The sequence below is a fragment of the Gymnodraco acuticeps genome, unplaced genomic scaffold (assembly GCF_902827175.1).
Source record: "Gymnodraco acuticeps unplaced genomic scaffold, fGymAcu1.1, whole genome shotgun sequence".
Lineage (NCBI taxonomy): Eukaryota > Metazoa > Chordata > Actinopteri > Perciformes > Bathydraconidae > Gymnodraco > Gymnodraco acuticeps.
In genome coordinates, this window is record NW_022992152.1 from 100,775 (window position 1) to 120,778 (window position 20,004).

At 41.2% G+C, this 20,004-nt stretch overlaps 1 protein-coding gene across 10 annotated transcripts in view; it reads left to right on the plus strand.

Annotated features, from left to right (window-relative positions):
* Positions 1 to 20,004, plus strand: part of LOC117538535 (intersectin-2-like) — a 37,318-nt gene that overhangs the window by 5,166 nt on the left and 12,148 nt on the right. For 5 of the 10 annotated variants that reach the window (XM_034204329.1, XM_034204328.1, XM_034204331.1 and 2 more), the window contains exons 2-20: positions 762 to 833; positions 7,692 to 7,784; positions 7,886 to 7,949; positions 8,259 to 8,434; positions 8,818 to 9,021; positions 10,841 to 10,934; positions 12,786 to 12,928; positions 13,183 to 13,246; positions 14,116 to 14,253; positions 14,339 to 14,445; positions 14,532 to 14,782; positions 14,857 to 15,006; positions 15,096 to 15,236; positions 15,328 to 15,415; positions 15,504 to 15,643; positions 16,536 to 16,616; positions 17,645 to 17,784; positions 17,896 to 18,421; positions 19,107 to 19,285. In XM_034204329.1, the coding sequence (XP_034060220.1) occupies positions 827 to 833; positions 7,692 to 7,784; positions 7,886 to 7,949; positions 8,259 to 8,434; positions 8,818 to 9,021; positions 10,841 to 10,934; positions 12,786 to 12,928; positions 13,183 to 13,246; positions 14,116 to 14,253; positions 14,339 to 14,445; positions 14,532 to 14,782; positions 14,857 to 15,006; positions 15,096 to 15,236; positions 15,328 to 15,415; positions 15,504 to 15,643; positions 16,536 to 16,616; positions 17,645 to 17,784; positions 17,896 to 18,421; positions 19,107 to 19,285 (2,786 nt within the window). In that variant the 5' untranslated portion in view covers positions 762 to 826. The remainder of the gene's footprint in view (positions 1 to 761; positions 834 to 7,691; positions 7,785 to 7,885; positions 7,950 to 8,258; positions 8,435 to 8,817; positions 9,022 to 10,840; positions 10,935 to 12,785; positions 12,929 to 13,182; positions 13,247 to 14,115; positions 14,254 to 14,338; positions 14,446 to 14,531; positions 14,783 to 14,856; positions 15,007 to 15,095; positions 15,237 to 15,327; positions 15,416 to 15,503; positions 15,644 to 16,535; positions 16,617 to 17,644; positions 17,785 to 17,895; positions 18,422 to 19,106; positions 19,286 to 20,004) is intronic. The other 5 variants (XM_034204333.1, XM_034204337.1, XM_034204336.1 and 2 more) reach the window with 2 other exon arrangements.

Sequence of the window (20,004 nt, forward strand, 5' to 3'; positions counted from 1 at the left end):
ACAATTAAAGAGTGTTTCATCCCTCTGATTCTATTCTATTATCTATTCTATGTTCCTGAGATAAATATGACCTATTAATAAGGCAAATATTAATGTTATATTATTAGAAATGCAAGACAAATCTGTATATTCCTGATAAAAGCTATTTATATGAATCCTACAATAAGTATTTCTATTCCTAATGGGAGCCTAATTTAATGGGGATTTTCCAGCAAGCCAATCGACAGACATGTTAAAACACATGTCTGTTGAACAGAGATTATCAAGTGAGAAAAAATAAAGCACTTATTTTTACCAAAATCTATGACCTGAGAGCCTACAGTGATAGATGCTGCTATCCTCTCATACCACCGTAATTTTTTACCTCCTCTGTACCCCTAAAGTGTCTGTCTTGTCTACTACTCCCTGGTGGCATTGTCCGCATCTCTGCTCTTGCCTCTTTTCTGCTCATCCTCTCCTCTTTATGTCATTTTCTCCCCCTCCTCTCTCTTTATTTCCCCTCCTCTGTCCCTCCCTCGCTCTGTCATCCCTCTCTGTTAGCTGATCAGTGTGCCTGCCTTCCTTGCATTGTTAACATCAGGGATGAGATTCTTTCTTTTTCTTTGTCTTTTGCACGCATTTCTAATAATTGTTTTCGTCTTTCTCACTCACACACGCATGGTCGCGTTCCTCACTCCAACCCGCTACTCCGTGACACACACACACACACACACACACATACAATCACACTCACATCGGTCTCCCTCTCTCTTTCTCTGCAGATGTCTGAGAGCTAGCCAGCTGAGAAGAGGACTCACCTCTCTGCCTGCGCTCTCCACCTGCAGCCATGGATGGTAAGGACACTTTATCTTGTGTTCGTGGGAGCAAAATGTGTACTCTCGGGACAGTGGTCAGGGTAGAAATTATGAAGTTGAAGGGAATAGTTAAGGAAAGAATGGATGGAGCTCTCCTATAAGCAGCTTTGTGTCGTGCTCATTCTTTAAACTTTCATCATTCCTTCTTTCAGTCTGTACTGAAGTTGTGTCAGCTGAAGATTTCGTCAATGGCATATTGATCTGACTCCGGACTCAAGGGTTCCAATTAAAATGAATTATTAGATAAAAAACATGTTTTGTTAATTGTGTGCAAATCGTAAGGATTCTTTTGGATGTTTTTGCGTAGGGAACTGGCTCTGTTTCTGTTGTACTCGGTCTCGAACATGATGTATCTCTTTTGTCATTGGTGTGGACAGTATTGCTCCATAGTGTGTGTATATATGTGTGTGTGTGTGTGTGTGTGTGTATGTGTGTTAATCCTCTTGTTTCACAGCCTTTGATCATAGAACAGTAGTTGCTGCTCCTTAAGGGCTTCTATGGGAAATGCCTCGGAGAAAGTGTGCGTGTGTTTGTGTGTGTCGGATGCATTTCGTCCACATGACTAATTCGGCATTTTAACAAAGTGCCAACCCCCCACAAGTACACTCTCTGCTTCAAGCCCATCCAGTAGATAAACAACGCAATTTAGAAACACAACATCATTATATGTGATGAGTTTCTCCACGGAAACATACTGTATGTGAGGCTGAACTATTTGCTCTATTGCACATCATGAACACGGGGAATCTGAAATGAGGCAATTGTACAATCGTTAGTGTGTTAATTTCCCAAACAGGTGGACGGTGTGCAACAGTCGACAGATATTCTGCGACGTGCAGAGACTGTCGATGCACCATACCTATCTGAAACATCGACTTCCTCCCCAGGTGAAGCGTTTGATGTGTAAATAAATAGTTATGAGAGCAGTGATGAGGTTTCCCCCAGAAGGCCCGGCGCTGGGTGTCAGGAGGTTTTGCTCCAGCGTCTCCTGCAGCACCTTGACAACAACACAGGCCAACAAAGGGAAGTTAAACCACACAAGGTGGACACTCTTTGTTTTTGTTGTACAGTCGGTTTGAATTCTGCACAGGCGTTGTTGCTTTGGAAGCTGTTCCATGACAGTATACTGCAGTTTTTTTTCTATGTTTAGACTGTGTGTTATACTGTCTCAATATTTGCTAAAGGGCTCTTGTATATTCACTGGGTTTGTCTTCTGAGCAGGAAGCCTGACAACTACAGTTATGTACAGCAGGGGTTCCCAAAGTGTGGGAAGGTGAGCCTCCCCTCAGAGAACATAATCACAGCCGCGCCCCCCCTCCCAATTATTATTGCTATTATTATTATTATTATTATTATTATTATTATTGTTGTTGTTGCTATAATGCAGGGGTATTCAATTGCATTTCAAAGAGGTCCAGTAAGAGAAAATGTCATAAAATGCTCCTGTTTTCGCTACCTTTCTCTTTTTTGATTGGCTGAGCGTCACCTCCTTAAAACATAAACAATAGCTTTTTTAAACCTCTTTATGTTTTAAACATGTTGAGGTTAAGGATGGCAGCTTCCTCATACGTTGCACTCGGAGAGAAATAGTTGAGATGGGGATGTCTTTAGCAGCAGGGAGGAGTAACGTTTCACCAATGTTGTGAGGTTTACCTGCCTTAGCTATCCGTAACGCCACTCGGTATGATGCTTCGGTTGCCTTTTTTAGTGTTACAGTCCAGGGGAATCATTTATAAAGGGATATACGCTATAAAAAATGGCGTACGCCAGTTTCTACGCAATGTTTGCGATTTATAAAATACTAACTTGACGGAAAAATGTGCGGTCCTCCACGCAAACTCTAACCCATGCTACGCACTAAGCACAAACACGGGAGAGACGAGAAACTGCGACACCGTTGGCAGAAGGAAGAATGGAGAGAAATATGTGGAAATAATACCATAAATAAAATGTTACCTCTCATTTATCAGATATGAAAATTTCATTTTCAAACATTGATTAAAGCCAATCTTAAAATGATTAAACAAAACGCCTGTTTGAGACTCCTCAGTGCACACAAAAACATAACTTGGAGAAATAAATAAATACGGATATGTTATTGAAAACCACCTCGAATATGTTGTGTTCATGTTATGAAATGTTTTCTCATAAATGATGCGGTAAGCAGGAGGACAGAATTACGTCTAAACTGACGCCGTTTTTCATTTCTATAGGTGTAGATACGAGCATGGTTTTATATACTATCATGTTTAATCGTGTTTGCCAATACTTGATAAGTCGCTCGTAAAACACAGGAGGTATGGAAACTAAGAAAACCATATGTGGTAAATTGTACAGCTAATATAACACAACACATTAGTTGTATTTCCTTTAACTGGTGGATAGAGTTGCTGCGGGGAGGGGGGGTTGAGACGCACAGGCTGCAGTGGAGACGCTGCGCACAGCTGATCGACAGCTGGAACACAAACCACCAAATACAAAAACATAATTCAGATCCAGTCGTCATGACTGCACACCGGGGGGGATTCCCCGTTCACTTCTTACAGTTTCTCATCAAGGGGGTGTTTCCTGTCCCCGGTACAAACACACTGCCTGAGGAAGGCTCTGTGTATTTTTTTTTGTCATTAACCTTTTTCGGACCACTTATTTATTTATTTTGGTGACGATCCGACCTCTATGCTGCTACTCTGGTTCAAACTGCATCCACCAAACAATATGATTTATCTCGACCTCCCCAAAATAACCAAAATCTTGCACGGTGTGAGATGTCTTTTTTAGCTGTTCTGTCATCATTTCCTGCGATCTTCTTCATAAAGTCAGTCAGAATGAATGAATGAATGGGCGTTTCTTTGACTATTTATAGGCAAATATGGGCGTTACGTGAAGCCCGCAAAAGCTGCACAGCATTTCGAGTCGATTGTGATTTATAAAGGGAAACCGGCGTAGGAAGTGCTGTACGCACTTTCCTCGCCGGTACGCAATGTTTGGTGAATCGGAAAATGTCGGAACATTTCTGTACCTATTTTTTAGATTTCTACTACGTAAGCAACCTTCCCACGTGAATCCTACGCACGGCGTTATAAATGAGGCCCCAGGTCGCAGCCTTGACAGTGTGGATTTACTGCAAAGCCCTGGATGAGCCACATTTTAATAGAAACACAGGGGGAAATAACAAGAGGAGATAAGACTGCTGGGTCACAGCTCAGATCTTTGAGAGGATTAAACAAATGATGTATAATATTTTTGAAAAGAGAGCTTTAGGGCATATGGGGGGCCTTGAGCAGAGCCGGGCTAGCACTGCTAGCTTAGCTTCATGCTAGCTTAGTTTGTATGCTAAGCTCTGCTATAGACTATGTTATCTCGCTCCAGCTTCAAATGTTCTAGTGGTTTCAACCCTCTCACATAAAAGGGCTTTTACAAAAATGTAAATAAATGAAACAAGGAGAAGAAGAAATCATTTTTTCATGTATTGTAAATAAAAGTTATTTTAAAAAACAGATAAAAAAACCATTAGTCTCAAAAACGAATCAACATTTGTTATACATTTTTAATTACTTGGCATATTTTCTCTGGTCTCACATTGTATATCTGTTTTTCCAGCACAAATGTCAAACCACAGAAGACCCCTATTGATTCTATGTCTCTGTAAGAGGCTTTGCCCCATTAATTCACAGAGGATTCAGTCCTCAATGATAAACCGTACACAAACAGAGTTTACTCAGGCCTGTGAATGTGTCCATGCTAGTGACATGTCCCGTGGCGCTGTGCTAAATATCAGCTCCACATTTCCCCCCTTACAAAAGCTTCTAAATGAGGTCTTTCAAAGCCAATGAGACAATGTGGATGTGGTATACTCACTTTTCGGTGCGATATTAATTACTTTTTCCTTTTCATGGTGCTGACAATGCCAAAACTAGGTCAGGCACTGCAAGTCTGGCGTTGTCAGAGGAAAAATCATATACCTGACCAGGTAGTATGATCAGATATCGAAGCCAGCTAAAGGCAGTTAGCCAGAGTGTTTGCTAACAAACAGTGATTGCTCAGTGAGCTAACATCGGCTAACATTTGAATCTTCCTTTCTTTAACTATATAGTTTAACATTTCATCTGCTAGCTGCATATAAAGGACTGCTGAGTCTGTGTCATTCCTCAGGGATGTGTGTACTGCGGTCAACAAGAGTGTTTGGGTTAGAGCAGGGGAGGAAGTTCCATCATGGGCAGGGTGGTATTTCCTGAGGCTGGCGAATAAATTACACCCTAGATACCAGGTCTATAAAGAAATGCACCCATATAATAGCACAAATAATTTCACCGAATAACAATATCACTGCCACTATATTACAACTATAGTTTATGTACTGAGCTCTACAACTTCATTCAACTAATTTCTACTGTCTGAATTTGTGTCTGCCATAGTACTCTCCCCTGATGTTGATGTTGATGATATTGTTGTTCAGTCCAAGAGTTTAAACTTTAGAGGCAACTTCCTGTGTCAGATAGTCTGTGTCCCTAACGTCTTAGCAGTCAATCTTCTCAAACAAATTAGTAACATAACAATGTACCAACATCTATAGAGTCTATTTAAACATTTGTTGTGTTTATAAGCTTTTTTTGGGGGGGGGGAAACCAGTTAAAAATGTATTTAAGTGACAGTGTTGAAGGTTGGATGATATAAAGCAAATGGCCAGCTCTACCAACTGAGCTACACGACAGCTAATGTTTATGGGAAGATTTTCCATAGTTTTTCCTCATTTGTATTAAATGTTTTTTTACATGGACCCTTTGAGATCTATACAATTGATTCCATCCTTTTGTAGACTGCACACACACATTTAATGTGATGGTGCTTCTCATCAGAGACTCTAATTAGATTATTTGCGACAAGTCCTGATACATTATTTCACTCGAACAACATGTCCAGTTTTCTTTTTATCATTCTGAGGTTAAATTCAGCTACTTTTTGCCAGTGTTTTTTTATTTATTTGATCAAACAAATTGTACTGTTATTAATTGGTAGATCATACATTTGCATACCAATTTGACCTTAAAACTAATAATAAGATCACAATAAAAGAAGGCAAATTGTTATAAGGAAACATTTTCAACATGGTGTCTTTATTTTTGCACCAGACAGACTGTGCAAACATTTTGTTTGAGGACTGTATCGCTGTGATCGCTTTAGTTACAGACATCTGCCGAGCAGAGATGATGAATTGTTTAGGAACTTAGCTACTGAAGTGCTCGTAGACAAAGTATATTATTTTCTTTCATTCAGTTGTTTTCAATCTAATACTATCTACTTTACCGCTGTTTCTTCTGTCTTAATGTAACGGCCCGTCCACACAGCGGCGTGCGTTGAAGCTTCCAACGCTTCTGCCCATTCACTTTGAATGGGGTGACGTCACTTTTAGCCGAACTGCATCGTGGGAAGCGACGCGGAGCGTTGCTGGCGTGGCTCGCTGCAAAAGTTGAGCAATGTTCAACTTTTGACGCCTCGGAAGAAGCGTCAGCCAATCGAATCATATGCCAGTACAAGCTTTAGCCAATCAAACCACTGCTTGTGTGTCAGGGGCGGGAGATTCATGTGATTGGTTGTTGGTCGAGTGTCAGACACGCCCGCCGGCAAGCGTCAACGCACGCCGCTGTGTGGACGGGCCGTAATTAACAGTCTTTCATCACTCAGCTATTGTAGTTTTAATTGATAATTTTTTTTACATCAATCCCCTTCTCTTTCTACGATGTAGTCATTCATTATCTCACCGTGTCCTTATCTATATCTGTCCTTCCATTACTGTCATGTGTAGAGATCCATCTTTGCACAATGTCCACATAGTCAATCCTTTAATTAAAAATGGATTCAGAGCTCTCAAGGTATGGGAATAAAAAATGCAGGGGAAGGCTGTAAGTATACCCTGCTCGTGTTATGATTTGATTAATTTCACTGATTCCCTTTATGATAAATTGATTATCAGCTTCGATGATAATCTTTCATCCACCTCAATTAAAGACGTCTTGTGGAATCGAGCAAGAATTGAGTCTCACACTCCTCACACAGCACATTTAACTTAATATTTAATTCATGGACAACCCTGAAGTTACCTTGAGATATGCAAGAGTGGAGCGGAGTGAAAATAAGCTGACCGGACATTTTTCTACATTAATCATTGTCGGGAGTTTGTTAAGAGTGTTTTCATCTGAGGGGGAAATCTCATACGGGGTGGAAATTATGCAGATTGGTGAAGTTGAAAAGAACGATGTATACTGAAATTGGTTTTAGCATTTCTGCTTTTCACACTATTTGTGTGTGTTTAAGAGTGGAGCCCAGCCCACACATTATGTTTTTAAATTAGCTTTTTCTGTCTATTTTTCTTCCTAAGATATGATCCATTCATATTTATGACTTTAGGGCTCTACAAAAGTAGCAGTTTATCTCATAAAGCAGGATCTCTTTGTACTCATGTTCCTTTGACATAGCAGTGCCCGGGACAGCTTGTAAAGGATTTCATGCTGTTGTGGTTTATATCATCCTTTTGTGAGTTGACTTTGATATTCATGGTCTCCAGAAGATTAATCTTTTCACTTTGGTGATCCCTTGACTTTCTTTTAAAATATATCATCATATAACCTTTTTCACCCTAATATCCCTGATGTATGAAAGTGCAGTGACAGACAGGAAACATGAGGGGAGAGAAAGGTATAAAATGAAAAAAAGGTACCTGGCCATTTTTTGCGTCTTAATTGATGCAGTGGATCCCTGTGGATCAACTTCAAAAGTCTTGCTTCATTATTATTGCAAAGATATTTCAAAATACAGGCTTGTCTTGTTGTTTTTATCCAGGCGGAGCCAGTGTGTGGGCCATTACTCCCGAGGAGAGGGGGAAACATGACAAACAGTTTGACTCCCTCGCCCCGGTCCTTGGCTATGTCTCAGGTAGGCTGTTGTCATAACAAACAATCAGAAGTGTCATCCGTGGTTCAATTATTGAAATGCCTGTCTTTTTGAATTACGGTCTAATTATGGTCTATCTTCAGGAGAACAAGCTAGGAAATTCTTCCTCCAGTCTGGCCTGCCTGCTCCTGTCCTGGCTGAAATCTGGTAAGCAACAACCAGCCACATTGTTTCTCAGAGTGAGTTTGGTCCCATCTGGCCTGCTTCTTACTTCCTGTTGAGCACTCACTTCCTTCACAGCCTACCCAGAAAACTGTGTGTGTAATGTATTTAGAACAGAGTCTGTGTGTGTGGTTTGGTGTTGGTGTGAATAACGCCACTGGATTTCAATCCTACCAGGGCCTTGTGTAACCCTGTCCTTTCTACTGTCAATAAAGGAAGAAAAAAACTAAATATGCACACTTTGCTACAACTAGATCATATTAAACAGCTTTATTTTTCCTCCCTCTGCTTTAGGAACCTAGCCGACATGGAGAGCGATGGGAAGATGGACAGACAGGAGTTCTCCATCGCTATGAAGCTGATCAAACTCAAACTCCAGGGGCGAAACTTACCATCTGTCCTGCCGATCACAATGAAGCAAACGCCCGTCTGCAATGCTGCTCCAACTATCCGCTCATCAGCAGGTTTTGGTAAGGATTTTTCAGAATACATTACTGAAGAACCACAATCTAACTTAACCAAAACATTACATTTTAACTCTTACTCCCACAACCTAACCTCTTAAAAGTGCTGTTTCACGTAGGGGAATTATATTTGAATGGTAAAACTTTCAAATGGGAGGCTTATTTATTTTAAAAAGAAAAAACGACCCTGGTTTTACTAAATGGTGGTTGCTTTCAGAGTATAATAGGCAGTTTAAGTCATTGATTGACACAAATAATACTTGCACCAGCTAGGGTTTTCCTTTATGAAATAAAAGCTACCCATTTCGAAATTTTACTTTAATTGAGTCTGTCTTCTGAAACAGTGTTCCTGATCTGTTCATGTTCACATGTGTGTTTCCCCCTTATAGGAATGGGTTCTATGCCAAACCTGTCAATTGGTCTGTCCTCCATGTCAGCCATGCCCCGCCTAACACCCATCCCGGCTAACCCCTCCATGCCCTCCCTGCTGCCAACGCCAATGACTCTGCCCCTCATCAACTGCCTAGGGAACTGTGGACTCCCCAACGGCAATATCAACCTCCTCAGCCCACCGCTAGTTCCCAACAATGCAGGTTGGTTCTGAAGTGGAACCATTCTGATTAGCTCACGAGAAAAAATAAGATAGATATTGATTAGTGGATTAGCACCAATTTATTAAATCTTATCCCAGGATCAAGAATGTGAATGTAGAGTGTGGATGTTGGATTATGTTCCAGAGAAACGGGGATATTTCTCGAACGAAGAGGAGAAGACAGACGGATAAAAGAACTGCAGCATAGATAAGAAGCTTGTGCTATCGATTTTACCTTCTGCACATACAATGAAAGCTATTACCATGGCATTACAGCTGGGGACATAGATACAGGTAGTGTGTAAAATGAGAAAAATGCTTATACTTGTTCTTTTTGGGAATTATCTCCAGTTGTATATCTATTCAGAACTTGCCAAGGACATTGGATGCACCAGCTTCTTTTAAGTACTAATTAGTCTAATTATAACTGTACTGTTTACAAAATGGAGATTGCGCATCACTAAATTAAAATGGGAAATCACACAATCTAGTTCTACAAAAATGTTTTTTGCTAAATATTTAAAACAAGCACCTACCAGGCTCTACATCATGTCTAACTGAACCGACTGACAAAGCTACGTAAATTGAAACATATGAGCAGCTTTGAATTACGAGTACAGTAACACAAAAGCATGGAGCACCTTCTAGTAGAAACCTGACAAAAGAACCTGAAAATGTGTTTAAATTAAATGTCATGTAAAATAACACAATACATCTCAAATTACAGAATAATATGCTAATAGTATCTAATCAAATCTCAATCTAATTAAATTAAAACACAAACTTCACATATTATTTGCTTTAGAGTAAATACTGCTATACCAACTCTGAAGCACACTCATCTCCATACATTCATTTGTAATTGAAAAAAAGATCCACCTATTTTCAATAAAATGTAACATACCACTGGTTTAAACAAATTCCTTATGTTTGACCTCTTAGGATGCTGCAGTTACTTCCTGTTTGCATTGGAAAGCATCTTCTTAAGACATATCTTAGGCTTGAATGGTTAATCATTTAGTAAATCACTAGTTTAAAACCATCCAGTAGACTAGTAAAAGCTGAGGAATGATTTATGAAAGCTGCTGCAACCCCATCCTGGTGTGTAATGTTTGGAGTATCAGGTCATTTATAGATTCAGGTCTTGTGCGTAAATGCTGCAGTGTTAATGTGGTGTGGATATCACATGCAACATGAAAGCGCTGAACCCTACCTACCTACTCCCTGAGGTCTTGTATCAGACTTGAATGCAATATGGAAGCATCTGTGTATAATATAGCCTACAGTATGTGTATGTACGCAGAAACAGCTGCTTCAGCACCGGTGGCAGGTGTACATATATAATGTATACATACTCAATAAGTCCGTTTTTGAGGATTCTATCTCACCCTATACTCTTCGTCTCTCACTTCCCCATATCTCCTTTGGCTGCTGTCTTTATCTCACTCTGTTAATGGTTGGCTATGAAATGTGCATGAGTGTGAACTTTCTCAATTATTTGGCATTTCCTCAATCTTTATCCCCGGGGTGAAAGTATATCAGGGCCACAGCTTTCCAGAATAACAGCCACCGGTTTGTTTTTACCCAGATGTCAATAACCTTGGTGCTGGAGCAATGTGTGCTGCCACTGTAAAGTATGAGGAGATAAGATTACATGTACACACGTTCAAGGGCAACTGCACTCTGTGTACTTCTACAGTATGTCAAAGCACATGCATGTATGTGTTTTCATGCTTTTACAAAAGCACTGTTTTTCTCATATTACCGTGAGTTTGTCAAACATAATATTTTAAACTAACTGCCTCTAACTATGCTTGCAGCGCTCCCTCTCTCTGGCTTCTCCTCTCCCATGGCGTTCTCTCCATCCACTGGCATGTCAAAGGCCAACTCTCTTCTTGATCTCGGATCCAGCAGGTGAGAAATAAATCCATACTGCAAATACAACCATCTAATCTCCCCCAAATTTGCATGTCTAGAGAATTTTGGACAATTTTAATGATGTTTGTCTGCCCATCCAAGTCCTCCTGAAACATACATTTAGAATAAAAGCCTCAATTTCTAAGTATATAAAATGTGAGGATTTCTAGTAGGCACCATTTTTGGAGCAGGGATTATGGGATATGCCTGTTTAAATACTGCTCTGAGTCACTACCAGCCCTTTAGCCCAGTGCTCACAAAGAGGCATAGTTTCGTTCAGGGGAGGGTTGAGGATCAGAATGCAGGCAGAGATGAAACACGTTGATAACACAGGGAGCAGGAAGGGCATTTTCAAATCAGATGTTCTAGCTGGCTACAATAGGAAGTGGGCTGGTTTAGAAGCACACACATCAGAGTCAAATGGCATTCTTTCAAGGCGAGGTCACCATTACTGTGACGTTTTAATCTGGTTTTTAGTAGCCGTACTAGGACATCCTCATTGCTGTTTTAAATACCGATTGGATTTGGGCAATGATCTATGTTCATTAGAGGTTAACGTCTATTGATATTAGTAATCCTCTGACTTCTAGCACCACCATAAGGTTCACATTTTAAGTTTTGAGGGAATATTTGAGCAATTACTATATGGATTGCCCTGACATTCATGCCCCATTTAGCTCATAACACCACTGTACAGTACTTCGCCTACAGTATGTAAAGCACTATAGAGCAGCTAGTTTAGCTGAAGAATAGTAATCTCATAAAATGTAAGACAGATTGTATTTCAGATGAGGTCTGCAAAACAAATACAACAAACTTGTAGATAGTGGACTAATGTATAGAGACGTGCACTGTTGTTTGCGTGACCAGTTGGGGTTTGTCACATGAAATGCTAATTATCACACATGGTATTAGCCTTGAATGCTAGCTTGTGTCTCAAGGGAAAGTGGTAATATGATATGGCGACTGGAGGCGTTTTGCAGTCCTACAACAATGACAGAAAAACGTTATTTGTGTTTTTGCACAAAGCACTTGATCTCTGCCTGGAATGGAAACCAACAGCTGGAAGGTTTTGGGCAGTTTCAGCAACAGCTAGATTCCCTTCAAAAAACACAATATGTGGTATCTAATATCCTTCTTATTGTGCAGTTTGGGGAATGGATAGGATTAGTATCTGGTTTCATTTTGAATATATTGTTTTAGATGTCCTCGTGTTTGTCCTGTCCCCGGGTGTAGATGGTAAAACTGGCATAAATAAGGGCATCAGGAGTGTGAAGAAGTAAAATACAGGTTGACCCACATCCACCCATATACTGTAAATCCAACCTTCAAGTTCTAAATTCAATAATGCTTGACACTTTGCTGTTTTTTCCATACCCATAACAAGTTATAAGGGACACACACTAAAATACAAAACAAAAAAGCCCTTGGGCAGAGGGAGGATCCCACATTGCATCTCCCATTGTCTCCCTGAAACCTCTTCTATTTCAGAGGAGGGTAGCGAGTTTCCACCCGGCTATAATGACAGAAAATAAGCACATTCTTTTCAAATGAACATCAACGACCCAGCCTTTGCTATTCTTGCAGAGGCATTGTTTGTAATAAAAACAGAGCGGCTGATTAGCATAGCCTGAGAGCACGTTTCAGAGAGTCATTGTCTACGAGGCCGTTCGCTTCCTCTACCGCTAATTAAGAGATAACGCCGGGGAGTCCCGATGCAATTAGTGGTTTTAAGTCGAGGCTTGAAAACAAGGGGAGAAATAAGGAAACGCTGACCACGTATTATTATTCTGTAAGTTCCCTTTAGGTGATCTCTTGGCGTGACTCTCTTTTTCTTTTATTCCGCAGTTCAAATTCTTCCTCCACCACTTCGTTGGCCAGCAACTCTCCGAAGACGGGTGCAAGTGACTGGGGCGTTCCGCAGGGCGCGAGACTCAAGTACCGCCAGCAGTTCAACACGCTGGACAAGCTCATGAGTGGATACTTATCTGGTAGGTCCCATACGCACACAGATACTGTACGTGCACACTAAATAAACACAAGTTGAGTGCAGGGCTGCTCATGAGAGGCCCTCTCAAAGTTTGACAGAGCATAGGCTGGGTCAGCATCACTTCAGACACATGTACCCTTGTTGTTGATCTTAGCCCCACTTGACAGAATGTGGTGGTAAGAGGTAGCAAACATTTTCAAATCAGCTGGCAGGAATTCAATCTGTTATTAATTCTGATAATGCTTTACCTTGCAGGCCCTCAGGTTAGAAACGCGCTGATTGCATCCAACCTCACCCAGACTCAACTCGCCACCATCTGGTGAGTATAGGTTGCCCTTTTGAGTTCATAATTGTGTTATCACAATACATATATCATTGTATAGTTTATAACATAGTGATATATTCGTTTTTTATTTAATATGGAAAGTATTCCAATGGCCTACAGTACAAAAAGGCAATTAGAACTATTAATTAATGCCAATATTATTTAACAAAAATACATTGTTGGTTTATATGTAAGGAAAAGGTCATTTAAATTATGTTGGAAATTAAAAAATCATTGGAGATTATCTTAAATGTTACTCCTGATTCACTTCCCATTATTTTTTGTATTATAAACATCGATCCAAATAACTTATTGGAGCATTTTAGTGTCTTTTAGCAAATTGTTTCAATTTACTCTCTATGATATCATAATCAACATACTCTAAACAGACCTTACACTTCTTACCCAGCAAAATAAAAAAGCAAACCAGGGCAGCAGGATAAGAGGAAGATGTTACTTGCGATAAATTATGAGATATAAAACTGTAAATTCTTTAAAAAGTCATTTAAAGTGCAGTTCTCTTCTCTTTGAACTAATTAACAAAAAGTGCGATATCTCAGTTTTTTGCGATGTGTTTATTACACAAGTTGTCATCCCGATGAGAATAAAAAAAACGATATTTTGTACAGCATCAGTGAGTCTAGGACCAGATGGTAAGAGACAGGTCTGTGCAGGATGTGTAAATAAATCTGTTTGCGATCTCACTCCAAATAACAACTTCACAAGGTGATAATTTGTGAATGTTAACAGCTTGTCTTGCTGCTTCCAAAAAAAAAAATCCTGCTGTCAAATCATGATATTATAACCCACAAGTTTTCATTTGTATTGCTTTATTTGAGTTACTATATTCCTTACTTCCGCAGGACTTTGGCAGATGTGGATAAAGACGGACAGCTCCAAGCTGATGAGTTCATTCTGGCCATGCACCTGGTGGAAATGGCTAAAACTGGCCGACCTTTACCCCTCACCCTGCCTCAAGACTTGGTACCTCCCTCTGTCAGGTAACATACACTGTATTTATACACTTTTCAATTGAATTTATATTTAAAATTGCAATAACAGAGGTATCCATTTGTTGGATTTCAGAGGAGGATTCCAGCCCATTGAGCTTGTTAATGGAACAGGGCCTCACATAACTCCCTGTTTAATCGACACGCTGGAGATACTACCTTCACAAAAGAACATAAACAATGGTATGGCATTTCCTGCACACAAAATGCTTTCTTATAACGTAAGGCCTCTTCCTCTGTAACATTCCTGTATGTTCTCTTCCGCTCAGTGTCCTACGAGGACAGGCTGAAGGAGAACTTTGCAAGAGGCAGCGCCGAGCTGGAGAAACGTCGCCTGGCTCTGGAAGAGGAGCAGAGGAAGGAGCGAGAGAGGAGGGATAGGGAGGAGAGGGAGGCGTATGAGAGGAGGGAGAGGGAGGCGAGGGAGCAGGAGAACCGCAGGAGGCTGGAGGAGGAGAGGCGGAGAGAGATGGAGAGGCAGAGGGAGGAGGAGAGGCTGAGAGAGCTGGAGAGGATGGAGGTGAGTGATAGAAGCATCATGTGAGACGCTGAACCCCTAGTTTGTCAGGTGACCATGTGTGTTCATGCTTTAAGGCGGCAAAGCAGGAGATGGAGCGCCAATGCAGGGAGGAGTGGGAGCGTGGGAAGAGAGAGGAACTGGGCATGAGGAAAGAGGGAGAGCAGGAAGAGATCTCCAGACTGAGGGCCAAAAAGAAGGGTCTGGAGTTGGAGCTGGAGGCTGTGGTGAGACTGAAATAACAATCAGAAATGTGCCATCACAATCTGGCAAAAGACAACAGGGACACTGATATCAATTACCCCTGGTCTCGCAGGGCAACAAGCACAAGCAGATCTCAGACTGTCTCCGTGACGCCAAGAGCAAGAGGCGGATCCTGAAGGCAGAGGTGGACCTCGTCAATCAGAAGAGAGACGCACGCATCATAGAGATCAACACGCTGCAGCTTCAGTTCGAGGTTAAAGACTTTCCACTTCCCTTCCGTGTCAAACATTTAAATAATTGCATTTAGTTCATCCTCTGCTTGTGTGTGCCTCTGTGACTTGTAGGACTGGCAGAAGAAGCTCTCCATCCTGATCCCAGAACAGCAGAGGCTGACAGAGAAGCTGCGGAGCCTCAACCTCAACAAAATCTCCTGTGGGTGACTAACGCCTGGTGGCACAACAAGAACGCATCGCCGGAATTCTCTCACTTTCTTCTGACATCTTTGATCTTTGCCTTGCAGCCGTGACTCTGACCTCTGTGAGCGGGAGTGTGAACGAGAAAGGAGTGAAATGCCGCAGGCTGAAGGACCAGCTTGACACTCTGGAGAGGGAGACAACCGACAAACTGGCCGAGATGGAGCAGTACAACAAGGAGCTTAAGGTCAGTGGGTACAGACAAATTCAGGAAATGAAGGGTGGTGACGACCTTTTTAGCCCCAATCAAAGGAGATTAAACTATTTGAACTTATACACAACCCAAATTAGCCCCGGAAGAGCCAGGTCAGAGTGGTTTCAGACCCAAAATGGTGGAAGTTGTGTACTGATGAATGACGACATGACTTATTGATTAGCTATTTGAGGTTTTACTTGATAGCCAGGCTAACTGTTTAACTGTTTTTCATCTTAATGCAGGCAAAGATTATCAACTGGTGTATAGTAGTCCTTTTCTCATCTTGAAGCCCTAACTTTTTGGGGGGACATGTATTAACTTATATTTCGGCATAAAAGTGGATATTTAATGGATGATACGACAAAGAAAAAATAAGCACCACTGCATGATTTATGGCACCAATATGCAGCAGCTGGATTTGTTTCTACCCTTCAGATATGGTTTATTGGAATAAAGCAGAAAAAGGCAGTTTCACACTGAAAACACTGCTGTGAAATCTTGTTCGGCTGCTCAGGGTAACTTTAGAGTTTCACCCCTCAGGCAAAGTTATTGCCCACATCCATACTCAGGTGTACACAAATTCGATACTTGCTGTGATGATTGATGTCATGCTCCCTCCCAGTATATCAATTGTCAATGTAATACTCACTATTTCTCTTTTGGTCTGTTTAACTGTTTTCCTTTCCTCCCTGCTCTTTAAAGCTTTTAACGCCTTGATTTTTCTTCTCCGTCTCTTTTTTCCGCTGCTTCCTCTACCTGGATGTCTTTCTTATGAATTCACTTCTCCGTTTTTCTTTATCACACTTATTATACCTTTTGATCATCTCCGTCTCTACTCCACTGCTTTGCCTCCCTCCATCATCGCACTGTGTTTCGCTCATAGCTGGGGGATATGGATGACTGTGTCCTGCGAGGCCTTCTGTCTCTGCTGGCCTGCCTCAGCCAGCTCTTCCTTCTCATCAAGGTTATCTTTCTTCCTCTCTGTCTCCCTCTCCCCGCCCCCCACTTTGTAATCTTTATCACCCCCCCTTATTTATTATTTTGTCATCTCACCTCTTGTTTTCCCCTATACAGTCTATGGTTTTCCCCCAGTCCACAATCTTCAATCCTCCTCTCCTTTTGTATTCTACGACTCATTATTAAATGGAGCTGGTCTTCCATTCTTTTGTTTGTGTTTTTCTCCATGGAATTTGTTCCAGCCTGTGTTTCCTCTGTAAACAGGTTGCACCCTGAGGGTAAACAGCACACACAGAATGCTTAACCTGCACAATTGCTGTATTAGCAATGGGAGAAAATGAATCTGCTTGTATAATATACACACAACTGCATGTGTCTGTCAGTGTTGGTGTGTTTTTCAGTATTGCATGTTTGTACTAGTGCACCAAGCAGGTATGATGTTAAATGACCTCATATGTAGCCTACATACTAGAGATATGTTTTGCAGCACCTGGACTTCTTTCTATAGATGTTGACACACACATGTAAAAGACAGCACTGCACATCCACTACCTTGGCTGCTTTGTGTTTGTAGCAGCAGAATGAAAGCTTGCATACAGCTGTTTTGTGCTTTGGCGAATCATAACACTGTTTCTGCAGTGTTAGACTGAACGATGCTTGATTTGATGCCTCTCTTATAGGGCTGCTCAATTAATCGTATTTTAATCGCGATTACGATTATGGCTTGCAACGATTACGAAAACAACGTAATCGAAATAAAACGATTATTATTATTTTTATTATTATTATTACTTTTTATTTATTTTTATTTTATTTTTTTCAGTTGAATTATACTTAAAGTTCAGGGTAATCAACTGTTCAAAACATACTGTTCACATTTTTTTTCTCCAATAAATGGATGTTTTCAAAGTCAATGAATAATCGCATTTACTAATCGCAATTACAATTATTGACCCAAATCATCGAGATTATGATTTTTGCCATAATCGAGCAGCCCTACTCTCTTATGCATTGTACATTCTGTTGCTGCATCAGGAGCTGAGGGAGAAGCAGGTGAGGCAGCAGGCTGTCCTCGACGACCTGCACAGAGTCAAAGAGGAGAAAGTGAGGGAGCTTCAGAGGCGCAAGGAGGAGGAGATGGAGAGGAAGAGGAGGGAGGAAGAAGAGGCAGCCAGGTGAGTGTGGCTGCAAATTACTCATACTTGATGTTTTACTCTCTAGATAATTTAAGTGACCTTCATTTTTAACACATTTTCTGTGACAAAGTTGCTTTTCTCTTTCCACAGAAAAGCAAAGCTAGATCAAGAGAGAAGAGAGCAGGAGCAGATCAAGAAGGAGGAAGAGGAGGCGCGTCAAAGGAGGCTCCTGGAGGAGCAGAGGGCCCGGCAGAGGGAGGAGGAGGAGAGGGAGGCACAAGCTCGCCTCAGAGCAGCTCAGGAGAAAGCTCAGGAAGAGGAGAGAAGAAGGAGAGAAGAGGAGGAAAAGAAGAAGAGGGAGCAGGAGGAGGAGGAAAATAAGAAGAGGGAGCAGGAGGAGGCGGAAAGGAAGAAGAGGGAGCAGGAGGAGGCGGAAAGGAAGAAGAGGGAGCAGGTGGAGGCAGAAAGGAAGAAGAGGGAGCAGGTGGAGGCGGAAAGGAAACGGCAAGAGGAGGAGAAGGAGAGGATAAGGAGGAAAGAGGAGCAGGAAAGAGGAGAACAGCAGCCGGTGTTGGTGGCTCAGCCATCCTCAAAGCTGACCCCGTATAGAGCTCTGTACTCGTTTGTGGCCCGAAACGCAGATGAGCTGAGTATAGATGCAGACGGCACTATAGAGGTACTAGACACACACACACACACACACACACACCACACACACACACACACACACACACACACACACACACACACACACACACACACACACATGGGCATGTATATATTTCAGTATTTAATATTTGCCGCATTCCTCAAAATTCCTGAAGTCCCATTTTTGTGTATATATATATATATATATATATATAACTCCAGGGATTGATTTACCAGCTGAAACAAAGCCCCAAAAAAGAAATTGTTCAGTAATTTTTGTCAGGGATAGACTTTACATATGATAATTAAATGTAAGTAAAAGAAAGTAACAAATATCACGCAAAAAAACAACAATTTAACCGAACATTTACACATTGTTTACTTTTATGTAAAAGAGTAACTGCTTTTATAATTGCTAGCCTAAGCTAGTTAGCTAATATGACTATGATTGTATTTCTAGCAGTTAGCTTACTAGAATCTGTGTTTTACTAAAATATGTCATTACTATCCGCTTGGCACAAGATGCAGGACAGAAACCAACACGGTCAAGTGAAAAAAAGAGAGTTGTCTGATCTGCCAAAAAATGTAAATGACAGTAAAGCAGGTGTCCGATGGATCTCTAAAAATACTAAATGTGTATGATCGCTGTGCTAGGAAACAACATCATCTATGTCTTGCAATTGTTGATATAAGGTGTGTTTTCCATGATGCAGGTGGATGAGCAGACTGTCGGTGAGCCTGGCTGGTTGTGTGGGAGATTCAATGGAAAAAGGGGCTGGTTTCCCCAGAGTTACGCAGAGAAGTGCCACACTCCCTCTACCTCCACCACGGAGACTCCAGCTTCTTTACCTGGAAAAATGTCGTGTCCACCGCCAATACCACATAACACAGGGTAACTGAAATATCCCAAAGAAAAAGTATTTGTTTCATTCTGTCTCCCTACACCTGTGGTTCTCAAAGTGGGGGGCACGCCACCCCTGGTGGGCGCAGAGGCATGCCAGGGGGAGCGCGAGAGACCAGGAGGAAAAATGGTTATACAATTTTTTTTTTTAAAGATATCAAAAAATCATAATTTCAAAAATTATTGATTCGAAAATAATATGATGCAGTACAATACTATTACGTCTGGGTCTCTGTGTTTCATTAAAGCTCGGCTCTGTGTGTGTGTGTGGAACGAGCCATTTTGTGTGCGCGAGAGAGAGAGAGAGCGCATCGGTACCGGAGATCGTTGTTGTTAGCTTCTGGTGCTAGCAAGCTAGAGTTTTTTCAACAACAAAGTGGAGGAGAGTCCTCTCCTGTCAGACTGAGAGACTCAGTGAACTAAAGGACTCTCTCAGTGTTATCTCAGTGGGTCTCAAACGTTTTGGTCACCATTAATGTAAACAATTATTTCCGAGGCACACGTTTATATGATCATTATTGTTTTAAAAAAACAAGAGAATAAATGAAAAACAGCTATGAAATACTATATGACAGTAAAACAAGAATAAAGTTTAAAAGGGGAGTGATTTGTAAAATATCCATAAAGAAAAAGTAAATCTGTTAACAGTTCTGTTTCATATGGGTGTTGAGAGAGGTATCCATAGATCTCTTCATTTTGCTCTCAAAGTG